General features: G+C 36.5%; 1 protein-coding gene across 5 annotated transcripts in view; it reads left to right on the top strand.

Annotated features, from left to right (window-relative positions):
- Positions 1-26,043, top strand: part of LOC140750921 (folliculin-interacting protein 2) — a 34,067-nt gene extending 8,024 nt beyond the window's left edge. For 3 of the 5 annotated variants that reach the window (XM_073084667.1, XM_073084668.1, XM_073084671.1), the window contains exons 3-13: positions 1,641-1,753; positions 3,573-3,748; positions 6,812-6,916; positions 7,504-7,649; positions 10,142-10,263; positions 13,892-14,032; positions 15,860-16,009; positions 21,363-22,819; positions 24,261-24,387; positions 25,189-25,300; positions 25,787-26,043. In XM_073084667.1, coding sequence (XP_072940768.1) covers positions 1,641-1,753; positions 3,573-3,748; positions 6,812-6,916; positions 7,504-7,649; positions 10,142-10,263; positions 13,892-14,032; positions 15,860-16,009; positions 21,363-22,819; positions 24,261-24,387; positions 25,189-25,300; positions 25,787-25,993 — 2,856 coding nt within the window. In that variant the 3' untranslated portion in view covers positions 25,994-26,043. Of the gene's footprint in view, positions 1-1,640; positions 1,754-3,572; positions 3,749-6,811; positions 6,917-7,503; positions 7,650-10,141; positions 10,264-13,891; positions 14,033-15,859; positions 16,010-21,362; positions 22,820-24,260; positions 24,388-25,072; positions 25,113-25,188; positions 25,301-25,786 lie in introns of those variants that run through there. The other 2 variants (XM_073084670.1, XM_073084669.1) reach the window with 2 other exon arrangements.
- Positions 26,044-27,344: the final 1,301 nt, after the last annotated feature.

Here is a 27,344-nt window from a genome sequence, read left to right as displayed (position 1 = left end):
TCAAGTGAATCATGGCCTGTTGATAAAGTAATCATTGTGGATTTATTTCTTTTTCTACTGTAGACGTACACAAAAATAATTACATCATCAGCTCATTTCGTCTCGGTCTTGGGTTTTCTGTACATGTTCTGTAGGTCATACTCAAACACAACGGATTTGAGAATATTATGAGGACCTCTCAGGAGTTTCATTAAAAACCAAACTGATCAGGATATAAGCAATGATCAGTTTGGTTTTTAATTTAATATTTTATTTCCTAGCGTGCTAGACCGGAATTTATTCAAAGACGTACGTTATAAAGTAGGAGTAGCAACCGATCTAATGATAAGTGGCCTTTCAGTCTATGGATATCTGATCAATCACAAATCGTATTTGATTTCCACTTTAAGTCGGTGACTGATAGACAGGTAACACTTGAGGACTAGAGAACGCTTCGTGTAAGCTTTTCTCCCTTACTCCACCCTCTGAAATGAAATGAAATGAAATGAAATATATTTGAAATGAAATATATTTATTTTGTATAGGCCAACGGCGGCACTTACAAATTGTCAGTTACAATATTTTCTTAAACTACTACTTAATTCTAAACCAGAACACAGCTGTTCAACTCTGATATAAGACAGAAATAGAAATGGGTGCAAAAATGTTGCATAAGTCATATTGATTACATTGTTGTATGAGTTGTGTTGTGTCATAGTTTACGTTTACACGTAGGTGTAAGTACGTGAATGACGTATTTTGTATTGTTTACGAGATTTCGTTTTATTTTTGCTAATAGACGCAACTATGAATGTACCCACTGCTTATGTACTAATGTTTAGTTGGCGTGTGGTATTAGTATTACTTTTTAATGTTATTTTTAAAGGGTGCTTATTTGCTAGTGTACTTCTGAATGTAGTGGAAATGAATTATTTTGGTGTGATTAAGGAATGATTTATGGTGGGTATGTCACGTACCATAAAATAAACAAATAAAACCAGAACATGACTCATATTAGTAAATTTATAATTTATATGTGTGTCTGTCTAGCCTGGCATATCGTTATGGTACATTATTGAACATTATTCAAAATTAAAAAAACCAAAAAAAATTAAAAGGTGACAACTTTCGTTACATAAGTATTTGTTTCAATATTATTAATCGACTTTTTATCGTAGTTAATATTATACTATGTAAATTAAAAATGCAAAGGTCGACAAGTTACATAAATATTAACAAAAACCTGTCAAACATATATCTATCTCTTCTCTACTTAAAGATATAGAATAAGATATGTATTCAATAATTAAACGTGGTAGAAACCGTAGCTCGACTCTTCACCTATTTCTGCCTTAAAAACCAGTGACAATCGCTGCTGCGTTCTGTTTTAAGGGTATGAAGTAGACATTTAGATAAGGCATTTCAATATAGTCCTCGGGGCTAGTAATATTTACTCATATACTCAAATTGTACTTGAGTTTTGATCATACGAGATGCCCATGTGGGGCAATAACCACTTACTATCAGGTGCATTTTATGCTCGTTTGTTCATAAGAAATCTCTTAAAATCCTCTAAGCCGATGATATGAAAATCTTTTGAGTATCGTTCGCATTGAGTATAACAAAATATAAAGATTTAGTCAGTGTTATGTTGTCAACAGTACAAGGGTCCAGCGACGGATGCGAGCGTTTTCGGTGAGATGATATTCGGCGCTGTCGCGATGAACTGCAAGAGCGTCTCTTTGAAGATCCACATCATGAACGATCCGAGGAGGTAAGACCATTGATAAATGTCATTTGTTCTCATGTCACAGATACAATATAGGTGTAGTCCAACTAATAATGGTAAGTGGTGACTGCTACTTATGTTCCTCTGTAAACGACTATAAATAGGATTGAAGTATGGTTATGGTAAGGATGAAGTCGTACCTGAGATCGGCCACAGCTGTATTTCTACCCTGAGGATATCTCTCTTACCATGACCTGAAGAAGATTGAAGGTGGTAGAACCCTTTGTGGTTCGACTCCGGCGGCACTACCGCCACACCTATTTCTACCTAATAACAGCAGTGTTATGCTTTGCTGTGTTCCGGTTTGAAGGGTGTGGTAAGGGAGACAGACTTTTCCGAGGCGTTCCAGCTTTGTCCTCAGGGGTAGCGGCGCATCAGTGGCCTATCTAGGGTTGATTACAGATGTCCATGGGCGGCAGTAGCCACTTACCATCAGATGGACTGCATGCTCGTCTGCGACTCCTATATTATAAAAAAAAAAACCTTCAAATTGGAACACAGTAGCACTAAACTTTTGTTATACGTTAGAAATACGAGTAGGTACAACAGTAATCATTTTCAACGGGCTTATTGCGATTATTATAACAATTTTGCAATATTCGGACGTAGTAATCGATACAAGGTTGTAATAGCTTGATTAAAATTCAATTCAATCCGCATTATTTGCATAGCGCTCGCGCCGAATGCAAAATACCGTGATAGTTTAGTTCAATCATAATACTAAACAACTATTGATGTTTGCACACGCTTAATTATGTATGTGTTATCTTGACAATACGGAGATATTACTTATTCCGATTTTGCTGCATTCTCCATGTTTTATTAATGTGTATAACATTATTTTTACTTGAAATTTCTAGGATGTTCGAAGGACGATGTATACTATCTAATTTATCACGCTTAGACGCCTATCAGAGCAAGTTAGCATGCAAATATTTGTCATTAGTTTAAATTACTATATTTCCGTTTGCAAATTATGATTTAAATATGTAGGATGTGAAATATGAATGGCACTAGTAGCCGTTAAACTGGAATGTTGGTTTTCATGATTTTATAGTAATTTAGGGTTAAATATTTACAAAACAATCTCATACTCTGTTTATATAGTAAGGCACTTCACTACATGATAGATAATTATGTCGTATGATTAGGCATGTCCTAAATTAATAGTTTTTTCTTTTTTTTTTTTTTATAATATAAGAGTAGCAGACGAGCATGCAGTCCACCTGATGGTAAGTGGCTACTGCCGCCCATGGACATCTGTAATCAACCCCAGATAGGATTAGATATTCCTACCTGAGGTCGGCCACAGATGCGCCGCTACCCCTGAGGACTAAGCTGGAACGCCTCGGAAAAGTCTGTCTCCCTTACCACACCCTTCAAACCGGAACACAGCAGCGTTTAACACTGCTGTTATTAGGTAGAAATAGGTGTGGCGGTGGTGCCGCCGAAGTCGAACCATAAAGGGTTCTACCACCTTCACAATAGTTAACTAAAAGTATTATTTTGCTCGAAATAAGTAAATTTTCATGTATTATGTAGACTTTTTAAAGCATATATATTTTTATCCCATACATCCCGTATATCTACTTACTTGCCTTAAACATCCTTTAATTTTTTTCTCAAAAAATATTTCTGTTTATCTACGTTATAACGGAACTGATTTGCGACTTGAACTGAAATTCGCGCTGATTAATGTGTGATGTTTTAGTTTTCAACTAAAACATGGACTAAATATCTAACTGAGCTGTGGTTGTGGTTTTTTTTATTAAAAATTTGTTGTAGATCACGTTTCTCTCAACAGGTTACTTTGCACAAAAGTATTCTGTGTGCCGACTTCTCGACGCATCAGTCGTGTGGACCGGAAGGTGAACGAGGCGAACAGCAGTAGTCGTAGCAACGCTTCGAAGCCTCTGAACGTACCGCTGGTGCGGGACCACGGGTTCTCGTTGAGTCTGTCGCTGGATAGAGGAGATTCTGGTGAGTTTGTCACTTTTAATTTCTAATTACAGTGACACAACGCCAAAGGCAACTGAGTGGGAGGGCGGAAAGTACAAACATGCAAGTTTTATTCACCAGTGTGAATAAAACATTGCGGACGATAGTGCCCACATCGCAACCGCTTCGCAACAACATCACAACTATAACACAATTTGCTTCTTGCCCATTCTGCAGAACTAGGATTCTATATGGAAATTAATTACTAAGCTTAGGTAGATACGATTGTGTTTCGGGAGATACCTGTGCAACACGGTCGGAAGGGAGCTAACCACCGAGTGCCACCATTGTGGCTGCGACGAGGATACGGCGCAGCATACACTGGAGGTGTGCCCAGCGTGGGCCGATCAGCGTCGTGTTCTCGTCGCTGCAGTGGGGCCGGACCTCTCTCTCCCCGCCGTAGTAAAAGCTATGGTCGGGAGCGACAGGTCCTGGAAAGTTGTTAAATCCTTCTGCGAGGAAGTCATCTCGCAGAAAGAGGCTGTGGAGAGGAAGAGAAAGAGAACCTCAGACCGCAGCTGGAAAACCGGGTGTTTCAATGTTTACGTTTTTACCTTATTGTATAAACTGCTATTTGGCGTAAAATTTTGTGTGATTCAAATGCAAATCACAAAGTTAAATAACAAATGATATATATCCGCTAAGTGGATTGGACGAAATAACTAGTTTTATTTTTATTTTTATGTGTATTATTCATAATAATGAATCGATAAACACACCAATATATGAATTTCGAATTCTGTATGTATATTTTAAATTAAAAAATATATAATATCCATAAGTAAATAAATACAAAAATCCGCCCAGCCGGATGTTTACAGACGAAATCATTTCAACTTCAAATACAAGGATTGCAAACATTTGTACACATATGTAAGTTATCTCAATTTGAGCAATAATCAAATAAATGCATGTCACAAGACTCCGTTAATAAAACCACATGACTGACTAATTTATCAACCTGTCCGTTGCAAATGAGTTTTCGAGCGAACGAGTTAAATAGAGCGTGTAGTATAGTGGATGGGGGATATTTATTGTCCTAGTGTCGTCGTTGGCTGCTACCCATGAGCTGTTGTTAGGCACGCGACACCTGGATGATGTAGGTCTGGAAGTTAGTCTGTCATGCCAGCTAAATATGAGTTGCAACTTAGTGATAAGTTAGTCATACAGTTTGGCGTATTTTGAAAGATTAAATGGTTTAATGACTTTTATTTTGCTCATGTAGCGCGTGTTATATTTACGAAACGTAATCCGCAGCTTGTATCGAAAATAGTTTACAAAGTTTACCGATAGTTGACTGCTACTGGGGCTAAGTATGAAACTTATGGTAGGTTTCATAACCTAACATAAGTTTCATACTGACCCTAACCCTATACCCTAACGTGCTTTGTAGGACACATTAGTTGTCGATCGCAGTTGTTATAATTGGTTATGATTTGTTAAACTTATACCTTCTACTGGTTAGGAACATCTACTAGTCATGAGAATTTATCCATGTTCAATTGGCTATAAGACATCTATTATTCTGTCTTAGTCGCAGATTAGGTATCTATGGCTGCAAATAAATAATTATTGTTAACATCAGTTGATCTTTTTTTCATATTTCTATGACAAAAAAATATCTCGATAGGGAATTCTTTGAGGTAAACCTGTATATGTAACAAAGCCTGTAGGTTTTTCGATATGTCCAGTGGTTTGATCAGTGTCGCATATTATATCACTAATTCAATTTTTGAAGTCAGTACCACGGAGAAGCGTAGTGCACATTGGCTACGCTCTGTTTTATTCATTGTAGTGGAAATTTCTCTAAACTACGTCTACGATTGATATACCTATTGTATAAGCGATGTCGTATTTTATGTTACCTAATAGGAAATCGGCAGGTATTGTATAGCGTACCCATTGTACCTAATAGACATTTGCTTTAGTAAGTACAATGCGATATTTAAATACAATATAGTCTGATTTTTACATGAAAATAAAACAAAAAATATATTACTCATGTGTTCATGGAATTGTGTGCTTAATATTCCTTAGTGACAACATTCTAATACGTAGTAGGTCGATTAACCGTTTCTGAGCACTTATGAGTGCTGTTAATTATAATAAATGTGTTTAGGTACAAATTGGTGCTAAAAATAGTAAGCCAACACTAGCTTCACACTTGCACTTGGACAAAATGAGTGATACGGCCAATGGCGCGTGATGTTTCAATTATTTTGGGCGGGGAAGACGTAATTCTACATCCGTACGTCCATTCAAGCTGAGTATGCCAGGTTTCCGTGGGATTTTAGTGCTTATTTAGTGTTTGGTATTGTACTCAGTTGTAATTCGGATTTTAATAGCTGCACGTTCGAAGGTAGGAGTATGAGCGGATGAAGTGTGGAATACTGTGATTTAATGGTATTTATTAATGTGGTAATAATTTATAGGCGTCCGGTTTTCACTCACAAACGTCTAGTTTGAAAGTCCTACAATATGGCAAAGGTGATAACGGTGGTGATAATGGTGTACGGGCTTCATACGCATGAACAAGATCTAAAATCAATAATAATAAATTATCTAAAATTCCCAGTGCAAAAGTAAAAATAAAGCACAATTAAAGCATAATCTATAATATATTTATTCAAGTCACCTATTAACGGCTGTCTCGCTGTGTGTAGGGAAGTTTTTTAGCAAGCTCATAAGTTTTAAGTATAACTTGTATGTCTGTATGTCTGTCTGCGGCATTGTCATTTCTAAACGTATGATTAAAGAAAACTTTCTTAAATGTTTGAATACCATAAGATAAGCTATTGTTTTAATTGTAGTCGGGGAATTCCCCGACTACAATTAAAACAATAGCTTACCTACAATACAATAAAAAAAAACATTAATATTTTAATGTTTTTTTTTTAACATATATTACTTATGTTTTGTTTAGACATGTTTTCATGAACGTCGTAGTTCGTACTACAATTGGTACGGTAATGTTTGGATAATGAATTTAGGTCAGCTCCTTCTCAATTGTTGTTGTCAAAGAATACAGGTGTCATTTGCCTCCAGGGTTCTGTGGGGAGCAGTCATCTTGCAGCAGTATCGGTTCCACCTACGATTATTTCTCCATGTTCGACTCTTGGGACGGGAACTTTCCAGAAGATATATTTTATTGTAAGTCAGTGTTATTTTTATAAATATCAGTTCTTAATAATTGCAATATTCTTTGCAAATATTTCACACGAAAATAGCATGAATTAAGAGAACTGAGAGAAGCAGTTGATAATTGGAGATTTGGTTAATATGAATGAATTTTAAGCTTTTTTAACCCAATCTTAAAGCATAACTTTGGGAACCTATCGGCGTTTATTTGGATACTTATTCCGTGTACTTATCTTTACTTATAGTATTCTCTATATCTTAAAACTATTCAATAGAGTTTTAGTTTGCATTTGTTATGGTTTCTCGAACTCTACTGTCACTGTAGTTTAAACTGACAGGTAGTAACGATACAGATAAACTGGTAAACTCGAGTGTTCACTGGTATTAAAAAACATCCAAACTTCTATTTCTAATCAAGACATATCTACCTATTTATAGTAGTTAATAAGATTTAGTTATCGCCAAATTTCTAGTCCGCTCTGAAGTTGTTCCGAGCAGGTGTAGTCATACAATTTGCTATGGTGACGCGATTCATTTCTATATTCAAAGCGGACTAGCAGTTTTAGGTGGTTTATACATTAACAACGTTTTCATAACAGCACCATCGGGCCGCAAGCTGAGTACATCGAGCAGCGGCAGTTGGCAGCGTAGAACCTTCCAGAGCCTCGCGACCAGGTTCGATCTCAGCCAGAGTGCTGACGTCATCAAAGTGCCAACCTCCAGCACTGTCAGCGCTGACTCGCAGGTGAGTATGGATGCTGTCGATATGACGGAATTGACTTTCTTGTACTCGTAATTTAGTTTTAAAGTGTTGTTATATCTTTGGGGTTGTCCTTTGATTGTTTTTTAATTTTTAGTTGACATTTTCGTGTGAGGTTGTTAAATTACAATTTGGGTAAATTTTGTCTTTCACATTTTGGCCTCACGTAGACTTTTGAGTCCATTTATGAGTATTACATATTTAGAAAAATACACACAACCAAATACAGAATCTCTTCCTTTTCAAACTCGATTAAAAATTACAATTGATATTAATTCAAATATTTCTACAAATTAGTTCGCAAGAGCTTTTCAATGCCTTATTTCGTTTATTAATTGAAATATTCCATCAAATTCGTTCTCAAAAGCTTTTCAATTCTTTTCTTCGTCACTTACAAAACAATCCTAGTTGGCCTGTGAACGTACAAAGCGTAACGTGCACGGTTACGTACACCACAATCGCCTTGTGATTTCAATAGGCAGGTGCATTCCCCCACTTCGTATTTACTATCGAAATCTCCGGAATTAATTGTTCGCACTGTTGTCGTGTGTTTACAAACGGTTTATCGGAATTATCAGTGCGTCGCGCGTGACTTGTCACATGAGTGACCGAACGAGGGCTATCATTCAGTCATGTGAGTCCTATCGGATCATTGTTGACAGCCGTACTTATATATTAACGGGTAGATTAATTTATTATTAGCTATTTGTATATGCGAACGCTTAGGTCGATGCACGGAACGTATGTGTCGATTGGGTGGTAGAACTCTGTCCTTTCGATTAAAACTACTAAAGTTCCTATTTCTTTTTTGGGTTACTGTATTTTATTCTTACACTGTGCACCAACGTTTAGTTCCTTAAGGTACCTTAGGACGCATAGGGCGACGGCTTCAGATCAGATTATCAGTTAGATTTGATTGCATCTCTTAAATCCATAAAAAGGTACACAATTTCATCCAAAACAATAATTGTGCATCAAATGTATGAAATAGACTAAAGTATATACTATCACTATACAATGCATCATTGTACAACTCTTACATGTCAGGTATAATGCCAAAAACTATAAGATTAATAGAGTATAATGACTAATTCACTGTTGCTAATGTACATTGTACTAAATGGGCTATGTTCTAGCTAGCTATGTTTTACAGTCACATTCAGTTATAGGAAATTTATTACTTATTAAACGTAGTACTTGATGCGCAAACAAGCTAGGGTAGAACCCTTCGTAGTTCGACTCCAAAGGTACCATCGCATATTTTTGCCTCATAACAACAGTGTTAAGCGCTGCTGTGTTTTAGTTTATACAGTGTTCTAAAGGTTAAGGATACTTATACGAATCGTTCATATTGGGTTCTTCAGGGCAGCGAGTCATCTATGGTCGATCTCAGGTGGAACACATATGATATATGGGGTTGATTATAGATGTCCAAAAGCGGCAGACGCCATTTTCCATCAGATGGACTTCAAGCTCGTTTGTTACTTATGTTATTTAATAATTAGCCAAGTGCAAGTCGAACCCGCGCACTGAGAGTTCCGTACAACCAGCGGTTTCTTGTATAGCGACCCTCATTTATTTTCAACTTTTTTATTTTTAATATTTGTTGTTCTAGCGGCCACCCTTTTACATATACGGTAAAAAATCAAGCGTTTATCTATTATGGTTCAGGAGATAGAACCCTGTGACATACGGACAGAGGGACAGACAGCGGAGGCTTGGTAATAGGATTCCGGTTTTACCGTTTGGATACGGAACCCTAAAAAGTACATTTTGACATGCAAACGAAGCAGCTATACCTGAATTTAATATATTATTGTGTGATAATAACATAGTATTAACACAAAGTGCAATAAACTCGTACGATAGGATTATCAGATAAGGGCTACACAGATGTAATAAACACGATTATGGCATTAAGGTTTTATGTCGTAGACGACTTTGTATGACCTTAATATGGTATTAATTATTTATCAAAAAGCATTTTTAATAGTAAGAAATATAGTAGAAGTGATAGTGGGAGAAAGTTTAGTAAAGTACTTAGTTCGGGTGGTAAATTTTCCTATTGGTACGAGTATCTAGACGCACGATCGTGGGTCTACCAAATTCCAGGCGTACACACGCAACGTGTGTATTATAGATTTTCATACTACCAACTTACGGCGATAAGATTTTTGGAACTTACGCTATCAGTCATGGGTTCTTAAAATGGTTTGAGTAAAAATCTTGCCCATTTATGGTATGAAAATAAAAACGGAATTGGTTTATATGATGTGAAAATGTCACGAACTTACCCAATCCCTAATAGAGTAGAAATCCTAACGTCTTTGACTTTTTACGCTACACATAACTTACCAAACAGTACCATACTATCATCATACCGTATCCTATCATATAGTATTGAATTGTATTATATTGCGTTAACGTCGTGTGTAAATGCAACGAAATAAATAAAAATATATTTTCTTGTCACGCAGATATACAGCAACAGTTCTACGAGCGGCACCAGCGACAGCCTGGCGAGTTGCTCCTCCCTGCCCCCCCGGCGGAGCAAGTTGGGGCTGGCGTTACTCATCACAGTCGCTGACACCGCTGATATGTGAGTCATTTATGTTTAATTCACCCATCGGCCCGGTTAAGGGCCTCTTTCCTGTCACGCGGGTTTGTGTCCGCGTGCAGATCCAATTGCAACGACGAAGATCTTAGTGTGGGTCTATTAATGTGAAATTTTGTTTGTGTTGATTAAAGATGAATGAATTCATGAAGAATGAATGTATGAATGAGAAATGATGTCGTACTCATGTGAATCAATTTGCCTTTTAAAATATCCCAACTCTACCCCCTTCCGCTTGGACCCCGCCGCATTCGCCTCTATGTATTCTACAAATACGGGATTTTAGGAATTGCATAACGATATTTTTTTCCTAAAAGTATCTAGAAAAATGCAGGTAAATTAAAAAAATAGTACACTCAAAAAGAAAAGTCAAAGGAATGTCTCTTTTTTAGGGTTTCCTACAAAAAAACACAAGAACGAACCCTTATTGATCTTACAAAGGTCTTGTGTCTGTCCGTCTGACTGTCCATTTGCTCCGAAACTACAATTTCACTTGATCCATACATTTTGAAACAAAAAGTGTTGAGCACGGATAGAGGCGCGAAGAGAAATCATTTTAAACAAATAGCATTTGATGAGATCTGAATTCACGCATTCATTTTCGTACATCATAATTTACAAAGGCTGTACTTCTACCGAACTCGTCAGTCAACGCTTCGAAATGAAAAGAGAAAATAAAGTTCTAAAATACTTCAGCAGACCGCCTGAGTCACGCCACTCGAAATAGTGTTTAGTTTATAATGCGTTTTATTGGCGTTGCAATTTACGATCATTACACATTCCGAATAATGTTTTTATGTCCTAAAAGTAGACGTAGGAATCTGTCTCTATAAATCTTTTTATATCGTACCGTTTGGCATGGCTTTGCAAAATATTATGGTGGTAGAACCCTTTGCGGTTCGACTCCGGCGGCACCACCGCTATACATATTTCTGCCTAATAACAGTGTTAAGCAGTGATAAGCGCTGCTGTGTTCTAGTTTGAAGGGTAAGGGAGACATACTTATCCAAGTTTTTATCGGCACATTTGTGACCGACTTCAGGTAGAAGTCTAATGTTATCTGGGGTGGATAACAAAATTCCATGGGCGGCAGTAGCCACATACCACCTGCTTGGACTGCTTGTCTGCTCCTTCTGTATTATAAAAAGTATCATTATTATGTCGCACTGCTTGGCACCTCTTTCCCACTATAGTAGTATCCTTAGTAGGTTCCACTGCTGTGATCACGCATACTCCTTAGAGCCAGGATTCTACCTACTTTTAAGATTCGTATCTTTTTAAAAGCGGTTACAGACAGAAGACAAATATATGATTATTTTGGTATCAATTCGAGTCACACATATACCAATTGATGATGACAATTTCCGTTTGCTGAAACTAGTGCGATAACATACATGCACATCCGCTTCTTGCTTAAAATAGTATGAGAGCATATCGTATATCTATATGACACTAGCTGACCCGTGCCCACTTCGTTGACTTGATATACATTTGCCATTATTCGTCTCTGAACTTTTTGTTAAATTATAATAAAATATAGCCTATAGCACTTCTGAATAGTGTTGATTTCTGATTGTGAAAGAATTTTCATGATATTTTCAGTATTTCCGAAGATTAGCCCTTATAAACAAACAATCAAAGTTACAAATTTTACCTCTTTATAATATTAGTATAGAAGTATAGATAAAATATCTGTACTTTGATTTCATTATAGTGTTATGATATTTTAAACAGTAGCAAAGATTGATATGATTCCATATCTATAATATACTATGTTATACATATCTGAACGTTGGTTGTGATATTGCTATAGTGATCTATCGTTTTATTTTGAAGAAAATATGGTACGTCATGATAAAAGATATGTTATATAGCATATCAGTTGATGCGTTGTTGTCTGTTCCTGTGGCCATAAAAACAAGTGACAGTCTAAAACGCTAAATTAAAGATAATGTAACTGGTTATATAAGAAAATGTTAGACATTAATTTTAAAAAGTACCCAGTTTTTATATAATTACGATTGGCGAGCTAAGTCAGGCAGAACATACGAATTAAGAGATTTGAAATATATTGAAATGCATTAAACTAACCGGTTAGATGGATTAGATAAGTTATTTACAGGTGTTAGAATTCTCTGAAGTACGAATGCGGCGGCTACATCAGCACACCTATTTCAGTCTTCAGCAGTAGTCATCAGTCTGTAGCAACAGTTTAAATATTGCCGTAATCCAAGTGTTAATATAGATTTTATAATATAGATGTAGAAGACGAACAAACGAACTACTGATGTACATGGACATTTGTAATCAAACCCACATAAGGTTAGAGTCTTTCCTGAGGTCCGTTACGTTGCTATCCCTGAGAACAAATCTGGAACATCTCAAAAAAGTATGTCTCTCTTACCACACCCTTCAAACCAGAGTACAACAACGCTTAACGCTTCGGATAACGCTCTATGACACGTATAAATCTGTCTCCCTTAAAGGGTGTGGCCCTTTAAAGCGGAACACAGCAGCGCTGTAACAGTATTAGGGAGAAATAGGTATGGAGATGGTGCCGTAGGAGTCTAACCACAAAGGGTTCTCCCACCTCCCATTGTATTTTCCTTTATGTCTGTTAGGAGCATCTAATGAAAATGAATATAAAAAGATCTTCCATTTATTTTTATTTTCACACAAGTTGTAGCCTATAAATACGCACCACACAACATAGTAAAACGCACTACAAGTAACAAACCTTACATTCTAACGATGAATTGTTTATATAAATCTAAATTTGTAAGACATTAATTTTACGGATTATTGTTTAAAGGAAATTCTAAACAATTTGAACAGTTTCTGCAAGTATTACTCACAGTTCTTTGAACTTCGTATATTAGAAAATAGTGTGTAGGAGCTAGTGAGCTGACATTTCACTCATTTTGTATGATATGTTGACGGAAGGATAAATATATTTGATGAGAATAGAAGCATCAAGTTGACGTGGAGTGATTGAGGTGGAACTCGCTTGTTAATTATAATGCAGTAAAATAATGTATTAAGTATAAAGGGTGATTTTTTCAAATGGGTGTGGCTGGGCAAATCCGAAAGTATAAAGGGTAGTGAGATGTTATCAATGCTGCCAACGGCCGATTTTGATGCAAGCAAATCAATTATACCTAATTAAATTTATTAAAAACTTGAGTATACTTATGTACGCGTGTAAGTAGTTAAACTTCTTTGGCGTATTTCAGAAGAAATAAAAAAGAGTCCGTGTATCAATGTGCGCAAGAAGTAAAATTATACAAAAGAAGAGCAGATACTAAATGATACGACACAACACGATATATCGTATCGTTTCATATCATGGGTTGCAGTAATTAAAATTGCAGTAATTAAAAAATGCAAAACTTGCAATGTTTACTAGTAGACTTCATGTTGTCGATTTTATTTGTAAGTTTGCAAAAACTCTAATAATTTTTCCCAAAAGATGTATATGAAGATGAATTCAATAAAATAATAACAGTTGGTACACAGAAGGACCTCATTTAAAAGAAAATACAATTTTCTTCCCCACTTTCGCGTACTTAGCTTCAAATAACCAATTTTCCATAACAACAAGACATCTTTCCAGGGACTTCGTCCGTCGCTGCGTGGAGCATTCCCCACAACTGCAGGCGCTGGTGTACAGGCTACGACTGGCCACATTATCAGCGGGCTCGGGGAACAGCTTCGTGTCAACATTGTACCGCGCTGCGAGCGATGCTGCTAGATGGTGAGAACATTATCATCATAATATATCATCATCGACCCATTATTGTGCCACTACATGACACGAGTCTCCTAGAATGAGAAGCATTAGGCCATAGTCCACCGCGCCGGCCAAGTGCGAATTGCTAGACCTTATATATTAACTAAATAACGTCTTGTTTGACCAAATACTGAATATTATTCAAGTAAAATTTATAACTTTTTGATGTGAAACATCTATAGCCGCACGTAAAACCGATTTCTGGCGTGGCGACGCATGCCGTGGCGATGCTATACGATGGTATATATATACAGTCTATATGCAGTAGTGTGTACGGTGTGGCGACGCGTCGCCATGCGCAATCGAATTCAATAAATAGTTATCATTATCTGGAAAAATATCGTAATATTTTATTTTATCATTATGACATATTTAGTTCCTATCACAATATGTTCTTTTCTGCATATTACTTTTACAAAATAATGTCGATGTTTCACATCTGCCAGGCGTCCCGTGACGGCTCACATTTTTTTTTATAAGTGGTAAGTGATCAGACCACTCTCGTCTATGGATCAGTCAAAACCAAAGACAATTTGACTTTTTTCACATTTAACTTTACATCGTTCCTCTAAGTGTCTTTTCAAAGTAAAATGCAGTGCCCGACACTGCTGTTATAAGACAGAAGTAGGCGAGGCATTGGTACCACCGGGGTTGAACCACGGAGAGTCCTACTAACTTTAAAAATCTTTAAAATATGTGATACTTAAGAATACAAATTTGATACAAACGGACAAATTATAAATTTAGATTGTTTTTTTGTGTCCGGGTGTTTGTTTTCTCGTCTTTATGTCTTGTACTCACAATAAAATGCTTATATGAGACGATATCGAAAATATTATTTATTAAGGTTTAAAAATAAAATCAAGGCAAATTCACAATATTATTTAGTTTACAATTTAGATAATAAATATGTCATATTAAATAATATATGTCCCGCTGAAAATAGAACACAAGTTGATACATTTGTCTCTTAATTTTGAATATTCACATTGGTCTTGCACGCTCGTACGATTGAAGATCAGCTGTACGTAATTGAACCGTGTTCCTAGACCTAATTCCCATGTAAATGATACATCCAGACAGACCGAATTGAGTTCACCGTATGATTGAATGGGTGGCGCTGACTTTGATCGTGTTTTATCGTCGTTGATACGTGTGGTTTATCGCTGATCGATAAATGTTTTGCATGATGTCATTGGGGTATTTTTAGAAACAATATTATTAGTACAACGATATAAAATAACGATTTCTACACAAACTGAGATGGGTGTTCAATTAATAATTAATTGGGAAAGCAATATAGTTTTGAACAAATGAATGAGTGAGCGAATCTTTTGTACATTTATGATATAGTTCTTTACATTTGTTCTATTAAAGATTCACTTTGAGGTAGATGCAAGTACTTTTATATGCATACAAGAAAAGTTTATAAATATCCACACATAAGGCCCCTCCCCCGTAACCGAACCGTTTTATTGAGATTAGTAAAGTTTTATACAAAATTAACTAAGTTTTATGCGAAGTATTCTGTTTTAATTATCATGGGTAGCAAATACTAACACATATGAGTCCTGTGGCTTGAAATAAAAAAGTTATTATTATTATTAAATCAACATATGTGACCAACCTAAGGTTTTAGTAGAACGTCAATCCTATTTGGAGTTGATTCGGATGTCCATGAACAGCAGTCATTATTTTCTATTTCATGTATACTCGTTCCCTACATCAATTTTATACAAGAAAGAGATCTAAATGTAGAAAGAAATGGTTTATATAATTTCATGATTCCAGGTTATCGGATCTGATGTACGGGCCGCGTCTGCAGCCGACGTGGTTGAAGCTGGTGAACAGCGACTCTAGAAGTGCCAACAAGATAGCCGATGGACTCCTCTCCGATCTGTGTTCTGTTCTCTCTGTGGCTGACACGAAGAATACCAACTTGTAAGTTATTAACTCCGACTGTCATATTTATAAATGTATTTCTCATGATGCCCTCATAGCTCAACTACAACACCGTTATTTAAACCAAAAAGTGTTGGTATTATGGTTTGTAGGCGGTAAGGACGAGACACTTTCACGAGGTTTTTTTAACATTTAAGTTGCAAACGAGATTGTAGTCTGATGCTATGTTCACTGCCGCCTATGACCTGTGAATAACACAGTGTGACATAAAACAGAGGCTCCACCTGAAGACTCCTGAAGACTAAGATGCTCGGCTCATATGTAAGTCAGCCATCACCCACATCTTCCACCGAAACGCAAAAAAAGTGCTAGTGCAGTTCCTATTCGAACTGCACTAGCACTACTACAAAACGAGTGCTATATAGCAAGTTTTTATCTATGTAAATAAATACAAGAGTACTTAAAGTGTACTTAGATACCAAAGTCTTCTACCATACGATGTGATAGACGAGGTCGATACGTTTCTTATAAACTGACGCGCCTTTCTAAGCAGCGCGTCGTCCGCGTTATATGAAATCACGTAATGACGCATAACGAAGGTCGTTATAAATAAAGCTGTTCGTGCCCACTACACACCTTCGGTTTTATTGGAGTGAATGTAATACGGATTTTTATTATTCATCCCTATTGAAATTGCAGCCACTTTTTAGGTGGATAGTCTTTGCAATTTTTTTTTACCCGACAGTTGAAGGTAATGTTTTCCAAGTGTGTGTATGTATTATATGTATGTCACATTATTTGGTCCGTACAGCCCATACGGCTTGACGGATCTTAACATATGGGGTGTCGTTGGATTCGTCTAAATTGTGGGAGTGACATAGGCTATATTTTTAAGTGTTTGCTACAATTCGCGACACTTTTATTTATTATATTACAATAATAGAATATCTACCTAAGAATCATATTTCAAGCCGATTATAGATGAGGTTTAATTAGTTTAGTTGCTTTTTAATTTTTAAATGTAAGATTACATCTGTGTTCGACCTTAAGTGAGGCCCTTCAATTAGGAGTCCAGATGTTCCTGGGTAGCAGTCAAATATACTATATTATCACACAGAAAGTATTTTCACCACCGACAGAAAAATTGGCAGGCGACCTACCCTATTAGTAAAGCAGTTGTCAGTTAAAAAATAAATATTTGCAAATGTTAAATATATGTTATTATTTTAAATTACTTCAACATATTATAGATCGATACATTTGACCTAACTGTCAATTTAGTCGATCAACTGACCAACCGATTTATCGAACCTATTCGATTTTTTATATCGATGATTCGATCGAATAAAACTGTAGGTGTGTAGCCGGCATTAGTAGAAAAAATAGAATTTGCCGTGATCTTAACCAGTTCATTGCCTTAGTACAAATGTGTCTAAAGGTGCAACAGACGGCCTAAAAAAGATCCGACGGTTATATATAGACGTTACCGTTACACTTCGAGGTCATTCTATTTTTCTGTACATAAATATTACATGTACGTTGAAGATTAGTCGGTTCGTTAATGACTAAAGTCTTACTATATCTAGCGTTTTAGTTTATATCTATTAAATATTTAGCTCAAAAAACTATTTTTTTTTATAAAATTTATTAAAAGATAAAAATATTTTATATAAATTTAACAACTTACCAACGTAAGTTACAGTAACTTAAATATTTTACGTGGCATAGTGGTTATTGTAACCGACTCTCTGCAGCTAAGAAACCGTGTTTGAATCCTCGATATATCAGTATCTATAAATAACTCAATTAGTTCTCAGTATTTATATGTTTCGATATCAACCTATCACTATCCCACAGCTGGGCACGGATATCCTCTCAGAGTCAGGTGTTTCGACCAGAGTAAAATAAGTGCGGCCAAGTGCGGATTGGTTTTCTATGATATTCGTATGGTTATCTTTGTCTATCCATGGCATCCATAAATCCTAGCATAGTTTTAATTAGAAAAGATTTACATATATTATGATTACATAGCCACCCAACCGACAAAGATGTATGAGAACAACAATATAAAACACAAACATTTTTAGAACTCACGTGACTATGAAAGGTGATAAAAATATTTCGTTTCGCGTGTAACGGGATTTTTGTGTGTGTGACGTAGGTACTTACATACGAGTCTCCCCATTGAAAAGAATCACATGATTTTAAGGGAAAGCCGTATCTTTCGGCGCGTGACTAACTCAAGGATGTTTTTTTATTATATATGAGTAACAGACGGGCATGATGCGGACTGCATGATCGTAAGTGCCTACTGCCACCCATGCTCATCAACCCCAGATAGGATTAGATATTCCTACCTGAGGTCGGCCACAGATGACTAAGCTACCCCTACCCCTGAGGACTAAGCTAAAACGCCTAGAAAAGTATGTCTCACTTATCACACCCTTCAAATCAGAGCTGCTATCACTGCTGTTATGAGGCAGAAATAGGTGTGGCGGTGTTGCCGCCGGGGTCGAACCACACAGGGACTATCTTCAAATCATCATTTTTATTGTTGGGTTATGTCTATCCATTACTGTCCCACTGCTGGTCAAGAGTATCTCCGAGTGATAGGGGATAGGGGCATGGTAAAACGCGTTGACCAAGTGCGAATTGGTCGACTTCACACACTTTGCGGCCTTCTTTTAAAGAGCCCTCAGTTGTGTTCCTATCCTCACGATGTTTTTCTTTATCGTTAAAGCAAGTGACATGAATGTCTTATACGCACATACGAAAAATCAGATGGTGGTTATTACCGCTCGCCGCGTGACAAACTCAAATAAGACCATTTGCATTGTTGGATTATGTTTGTTATTTGACCCTATTGTCGTAAAAGGACTGCCAACGCGATATGCAAATGTTGTTCGAGCTTTAACGTCGGCATAAAACACTATTAGCATGGTTATGGTAATAGGGAATGTGATTATTTTTTTCTTCGTTCCCTCCAGTTTCCTCCAGTTCGTGTTTTATAAATTTAAATACTTAGATATATTTTGTATCTGTTTTATTTTTATTTTTTTCTTAAGTTGCTCTATTAAAAATACCTAATTATCTTTGTGATATTATTCAAATGAGATTTCGTTTGGAATTTCACAGGAAATCTATATGATATGATTTCATTCTTCTTTTTGATTTTTTTGTCATATTAGAAATGTTTTTTTTTGCCATCCATCAAAAGCGGGTTACTGCAATATGATTTCACTTATTTCACACTTTCAATAAGTAGAGTTAAAAACGAAAAAAAAACAACTACTAATAAAAAGAAAAAAATGAAAGCAAAAATTAGTGAACACTTAGCCTTTACAGTTAATTTAACATTAATCAATCGTTCGAACACATAGGTACATTTACACGCATTGGGAATGTTTCTCTGGACACGTGCCAATGTTCTCGGGCGATTAATGATTTCTGTACATAAAAAACAAACTTTGTCTTTGGCCCGGCGTATGTCCGATAATTACGAAAGACGTGTGAATGAATTGGCTGTCACGATATTCTATTGTTTTGTATTGTGATATTTTTCGTGTTTTCGTCATAACGATTTGGGTTGGTACGTTACGTGTTTACTGGTGATGGTGTTTGTATCGGGACGGGTACATATTTTGAGATACTATACGGTGCTTTTTTATATTGTTCCTAGAAGGAGCAAACGGTTATAAGTCTGATGGCAAGTGTCATCTGCTGCATATGGACATCCTTAATCAATTCTAGATAGGATGAGAATAGTATCTAAGATCGGATGTAACTTATATTTTATGATACTATGCCATGCTTTTTGTGTATCGTTCCTATAAGTATCAAACAACCATGCAGTCAGTCTGATGGTAAGTGCCATCTGCCGCCGATGGACATCTTTAATCAATTCTAAATAGGATGAGAATATGAAATAGGATAGAATGAGAATAATCTGAGATCAGATGTAGATGTATTGCTGCCATCGGTTATGACACCCGTTGAATGAAAACACAACAGCACTTAAGACAGTTGTTGTGATGGAGATAGAGGCGGTGATGACTCTGGACTCGAATCACGAACCGTTCTATCAACTTTAGTCATATCTTTTGTCGAATTTACTTATTACGATCAACTTCTAATATTTACCCTTCAAATACGGTACTTTACATACGTATTCACGTGATTGCTCACTTCAATGGGTTGACGTTTGCAAGTGCAAATTCGTTGTGTAACTAGATGTCGGTGAGTTGGAATTGCGACGTAAACACCACAAAGAGATGGAGCAGTGTTTAATCGTCGGCTGCTATTTGATGTTTGTGTCTGTCTAATATTGCAGTGTAACATCACTAGTAGTCCGTATATTATACGTTGGTATGCATATTTTAGTTAATCTTTTAACATTACAAAATAAACATATTCGGACGCTGAGGAAACTTAGGTACCCACCTCTAATACTTTATGTGCCAATAAAAAATATGTATCCCTTTATTTAAAGCTAAAGGAATACCTACATCGTAAAGAAATCGACGTGCTTAAGAGTTCTGGAAGAAAAATGTCTAAGGTGGTTGAAATCTACCAATCCGCATTTGGCCTGTGTTATAATCTCATGCTGTTATTCGTAACGGGGCTCGGGCCCTATTATGGTACAATAAGAGGCTGATAACCCTTATGACGATTAGTATGTGACATTTTAGCATATTATTTTTTATTATAAGATTGGAGTAGCAGACGAGCATGCAATCCAGATGGTAAGTGGTTACTGCCGCCCATGGACATATAGAATTAACCTCAGCTAAGACTAGTTTCCAACCTGAGGTCGGCCACAGATGCTCCGCTACCCCGGGGGATTAAGCTGGAATGCCTCGGAAAAGTATGTGTCACTTACCACACTCTTCAAAACGGAACACACAAGCGCTTAACATTGCTGTTATTAGGCAGCCATAGGTGTGGCGGCGGTGCCGCCGGAGTCGAACCACAAAGGGTTCTACCATCGGCAATGATGGAAACATTGATAATATATTCAAAAATAATGGTTTGCCTTGTCATAGGTGTAGTAAGAGCCCCTAATTACATTTTTCGGTGTTCAAATTAAAAAGTTATTACACTCGAAATATTAATAGCTTCCTACTTGCCAAATGCCATGCCTGGTATTAGTTATTGTATGCATTTTGTTGCAAAAAATATTATTAACTTGTCGGAGAATTCGTTGAATTTACTTTTTCTTCATTTAGTTTACAATTAAATTTAACATCCATTTACATTTCTTATATCAAAATGAAGTCTAGTACCGTAATTATATCCTGAAGGTAATAATGGTCCTATTTGTCTACCTTATCCCAAAATTTAAATCTAGATAGTATTGCAAACACTGTTAAAATATAGACAATGATTGTTTCAGTTTCATCAGCACGCTACTCACCCACGTCCTAACCCACCATCTGGGCTGGGTGACGACGGTTAGTCCATACGATACGGTGGAAGTTACCAAGCGCCCAGCAGACACAGATTCCCAGCGGCCATACAATGCGCTGTGGGCCCAGCTCGGCGACCTCTGTGGGAGTATTGGCTTTCCCCCAAGAGCGGCAAGAACCATCATCGCCGGTTCGACCAACGTACAGTTCATCAACAGGCTACTAGCCGTTCTAACGTACTTCGTGCGGTGCGGCGACGTGAAGAGGAAGGAATTCGAATATCAAGACTGTGTAGTTAATGAAAGCAAAATAGTGAATGTGAATCCTGAAACTTCGACCCTGAAAAGGACCGCAACGCGTGGTGATTTTGAGCGTGATTCGAGTTTAACAGTGCCGTCGTTAAATACTCAGAGTAGTGGAAGTAGTGTCAGTACCTTAATGGCCAGCGACGTCAGTCTCAAGAAGTCGACGACGATGGCCAACTTTAACCAAAAGCTCTCTACGAGTGCGGAGGTCGCCATCGACAAGCCCATGTCCAGTCAACTGAAAAGGAACCCCACCATGATGATCCCGCTGAACTCGTCAGATTCAAGCTTAAACTCGTCGCTCTCGGAGGAGTCCGAGGAGAAGAAAGTCGTGTTCGTGTTGGGTGACGATGAGAAGTTAGTGGGTTTGAAGAATAAGTCCAACGGAGGCAAGAGCGTGAAGAGGTCTTCCAAGGTTCACAACGAGCCGGTCAATCTCGACCTACCCGAGAAATCGGAGAAATGTGACCGAGGAACCTGTGATCAGGAGAAGTCGTCGGGCAGCGCGGAGAACCCCACGAAGTGCTGCAGTCAAACACTTCAACATTCCAAGCCAATAAAACATTCCGGTTTTAAGTTCGAATTCGATAAGTACCCACAGATAGTCACTAATTATATGAAGAGCAAAAACTTAGAGATACTAGACAGACACTACATCGGCAAGCCGGGCAACTTGAAGCTTGACAACTTCCAGTTCGACCCCACGGTGGTGCCTCCGATACAGGAGGAGAGATGCGATATATGTTACAAGTGTCAGTTGATGGAGTCGATGCTGCAAACGCCTACAAACGCTTCAGAGATGGAGTGCATGAACGATCTGCCGCGACAGTCGGAACCACAGTACGCGAAGGAAACCATAGAGAGTGAGACCAGAGAGATGTCGCCGAAGACCTTTGTGAGAAAACGGAAAGAGAACACGATAATAGTGAACGTAAAGCGGAGATTGGAGGAGTCGAGGGCCGGGTTGGACAGGCACGACGGACGGTTGAATGGAGATAGAGTGGCAGTGAAGCAAGTGATAGAGTTCCCGTTGCCGCGCGTGTGCGCTAGGTCGTGTGCGGTAGAGGCGCGCTCCGGGTTCGATGCCACGCTGCTGGGCGGAGTCACCGATCATTATGTACCTGATTTAATATTACAAGGTGAGGCCATTATACTTTATACTAGAGATTCTGAAACTTATTTCGACTTCTAGGAAGTAGAAACTTTTATTTTCTAACGGTCTAATTCATTCGTTTTAGTTTTAAAATTACAAAAAGACAGCAATCGCCTCCTACATCGCTACAACACCGTTCCCTCCCCGTTTTCTGTAGGTTAAATCTCTAGATAACTGAATACTCATCATATTTATTCATTATCGAATTAGTGATATTATTTTACGTTTTACCCGTAATTATGTGCATATAAGATATCATTAAGATATTATGTGCATTAAGTTATGATGTTCCGCTTTTCCTGGGAGTCTACCAATTTAGGATTACATGTAGAAAACGCTTAGCAATGGAATAGCAATCAATACTAATTGTTTACTTGTAAGATAATGTATCTTATCGTATATATTTATTATTGAATGACGACACAGATCGTATTTATTACTTAAAGTAAATATACTTAACGTGTGCAAAGATAAAATGAGTTGGAAAGTTCAAATAGAGTGGTATAATATAAACTATTTCACATATTTATAGAACAAAGTGCTTTATTTAGATAAGGTGTAGATGTTAAATCTAATATAGTGTTATCAATTAATTAATGTAAGCATTTCTCTTGGAAATTCCGCTTAACGAGACATTCTTAATTTATCAACAGGGAATAAAGATATGTTAATTAGCATATAAACTGCTTTTATATGTAATAAAATGAATATCTGATGATTAGTGTATACACCTATAGCTTATTGACTGTATTTAAAGTTAAGTAGGATATTATTGTACCTATTATATAGCCATATAACTTATTTATATTATTATTATATTATCCAGCTCTATTGAACCCTCTTAACTAATTCATTGCTTGTCTTATTTTTTATCAGTAATAAACTTAATAACGCCAGTTATAAATTCAGTATCTTGACATTATTAATATGATGATGGATTACTTCGGAAAGGTCTGTTAGTTTTTCGTACACCAATTCTAATTTGCAAACCTTTTACTATCGCAATGTCGTATAAAAATATAAAACTGTAAATAATAAGTGTGGGCGATATAAATTATACATAAATACTTAAATAAATCAAATATTTTTTTTTATTCAAAATAGAACAGAGCATATTAACAGAGAAATATTAACAGAGCACTTTTTGAATTGTATTGAGAAGAAGCGGCGAAAGAAACTCCATAACACACATCTTTTTTAAAAAATAAATGTTTTATACAATGGTAACCTAAATGGTACATGTGGAGTTGGAGCTACTTCAGACCACATCATTTTATCAGTCAAATAATCACTCAGCCTATATATATAAAGCGTACTGCTTTTAACATAGTGTTTGTTTAAACTTTTTTCTGTGAGATTCAAGTAATTTGTTAGAAGTAATCTACTATGATGTCTCTGTATATTATATTAGTTTCTTGTGATTGCAGGGACAATAGCGAACCCAACTAGTTGGGAGGCGGAGTTGCGGAGGGATCTCGACTTAACAATGTACCTGAACAGGGCTGCCGATTCGCCTATACAAACTGTAGCCATTGTTGGGGACACTAACACATGGTTAGTATACTTTACTATAGCACAAGAAATAGGTGTTATTTACATTCATAAATAAAACTGTATTTAGATTTTGTTTAAAAAATACATGACTTATGTATTTTTGCTTAAATTTTATTTCACTAGGGGTATTTTAGTAAAGAACATAATGTTACACTCACCGCCATGTTTGTAAACTTAAACTACTTATGAGTCAGAAATGATGGCAGTGGTACCTTCGCAAATTTTTACCTACTCATGTGAAAGTTTTGGCAAATAACAGTTGCAGTTTTTTATTTGTCTCTCTGGGATTACATAGGCCACAGATGTGCTGTTACACCTGCAGACTAAGGTGGGGATCGCCTCGGATAAGAATGTCTCCCTTACCACACTATTAAAACCAGAGCACAGCAGCGCTTAACACTGCTCCTATTAGGTTGAAATAGTTGTTTAATAATTGAAGTATTGTGTAAAGTGGTAGTATTTGTGTATATTTATATTTGTAATAGAATATTTACCAAAATTATCATTATCCGTATTGTATGTATAGCTTTTGGAACAAACTTCCTTCGTGTTCAGAGGGGGCGTAATCGGCTGCGACACAGTTGTTTACGAATGTACAAATTGTGAAAATGTGTACAGCTTCAATAAAATCCTTAAATCTTTCAATAAATGTATATATGGTGTAATGAAGTGTGTTGTGTGTCAGGGAGGTGCGCGTGGAGGGTTATTAGGGTGAAATAGTTGTTTAATAATTGAAGTATTGTGTAAAGTGATAGTATTTGTGTACATTTATATATGGTGTAATGGTGTGTGTTGTGTCAGGGAGGTGCGCGTGGTGGGGCGGGCGTGCGGGCCGGGCGCGCTGTCGCCGCTGGTGGGCGCGCTGCTCGACGCGCTGCCCGCCATGCGCCGCGCGCGCGTGCCGCCCGCGCAGGTCAGCACCACACTCATATATTTTGAGCGTCGGCTATGTGCATTTGTTTTGGAAAATACATTTTTCTCTATGGATTGGTCGTAGTGGAACGATACGATAGACATTTATTTTTTAATTGTCAATGGTTCAGAATGTTCATTTTTTTTTAATCTGTGATGGTATACAATAAATGTCGATTTTTGGAAGACAAAATTGAATTATTAATAACTGGCGGAAAACATTTACCAAAATATAGTCCGTTAATCAATTGAAATAACTCATAATTTATGGAAACAAACCATAAGAATAATTTTAATTTATTTAATTCCCTTTATTTTCCACGGTTCAGCACAGATATTTTCCTACAACTAAGCAATTCCAATTACTTATTATTTAAAATTTATACAATTAATAAAAATATCATTTCAAAAGTATCATTTTATTTCAAATAAATTATTATTAGATTTATATAAAAACTATAAAGAGTTAATTTACTTTTCATTCTAGTGTCTCCTCTACCTAGAGAGCAAGCTACGCGAGTTCTGCGTCCTATCCAAGACTCTAGCGGACATGTTGATGTCGACGGACTTCTGCGACATCGCGACACTCACGAAATCACTCAACATCGATGTCAACGATGTCCCCCTCCTACTATCGGTGGCAACCACTCATACGCCACAGGTCGCCACTAAATACGGTATCAGCTATAGGTAGGTTTGAATGTCGTGGGAATGACGTTACGATAATATCAAAATTAATTGTTAAAATATGACTACCTGAGTATAGCCCAGGAAAGGGACGCAGGATAAAAACCTTGCGACGAAATAGATAACTAAAAATCGTTTTATGTCAAATATTGAAAGCCTAAAAAAATATATTAATGTATTTTAGGCGATAAATTTTAATATAATAATTAAAAATTTGTCATTTTATTTTGTTTACCACACTATTTTACTATGCTAAGCTTTTTACTTAGCCAGGCTTTAGATGTTTGTGCCTTTAAATATTTTATCGCGGTGTAAAATTTTCTTAAAATTAGCAGTATTAAAGATTAATAAAACATTTATTCTTAGTAAAAAGCTTGAGATTTAAAGAAAACCACTACATTATAAATTCAAATTGTATTGATTAATTCAAACATCGTTTAAACATAAATGACGTCATTCCCACGTTTATTTAAATTATTCTACACAGGTCACACTTTTATAACAGAATAGCAATGGCAACACTATGAAAATTAGCCAGCTTTATAATAAGTATTTTCAACTAAATTCGAACAATTCGTGGGTACTTTCACAATTCACGGTGCTTTTCAACATAACTTTGAACTCAACATATATTTTAATTATAGTTCAAAAATAATCATATCACAATGAGTTAAATACGATGTTTATATTTTAAGCTTTATGTAAATATTTTGAATTATTAATTAAATAATCACTATTCAGTGTTAGAGGTAAGGTGAGCACCAAGCGCGGAGTATTTCAGTAATGTATGAGTAAGGGGATGTCTATTAATCACGTTTAGTTCAGAAAAAATGAAAACCCTCCTGTTTCCCCCTTTGTGGTATAGGTTTACCCCCTCTGGTATTTTTTTAGTTTAAGTACCTAATTAAATCGGAATTTTCATTAAATACAGTTCTAGACTAGCAATTATTTTAAAATTAAACTGCTTAAAACAACATACACCTCATGTGTTAAAATGCGTCAAGGCGTTTGGGCTCTAGAGCATGTCAAAGTATTAGAAATACACACACACACACATATGTTCGTTAAAAATTAATTTTTAATAAGTTGTTCCGTTCAGAAACAACTAGCAACATTTTCATAAATCCACTATGATGAAAATGTTGCTAGTTGTTTCTGAACGGAATGAAAATAATCATAATAAATACATAGTTTAAAAACTAAAAACCACGCTAAAATCGCACAAGGAAAATCGGTAATCCTGATTCCTGACGATCCTGATGAGGAGAATGTGATAAAATTATTAAAATCGTGTATTGACATCGGTTCGTGATAATTGTTCAAAATTTTAAATTAATCGGACCTTTCAAACTGGGTAA

Source organism: Epargyreus clarus, unplaced genomic scaffold, assembly GCF_041222505.1.
Source record: "Epargyreus clarus isolate Ecla_fem2 unplaced genomic scaffold, WU_Ecla_fem_2.2 ptg000021l, whole genome shotgun sequence".
In the NCBI taxonomy this organism is placed as follows: domain Eukaryota; kingdom Metazoa; phylum Arthropoda; class Insecta; order Lepidoptera; family Hesperiidae; genus Epargyreus; species Epargyreus clarus.
This window is presented reverse-complemented; position numbering and strand designations above follow the sequence as displayed.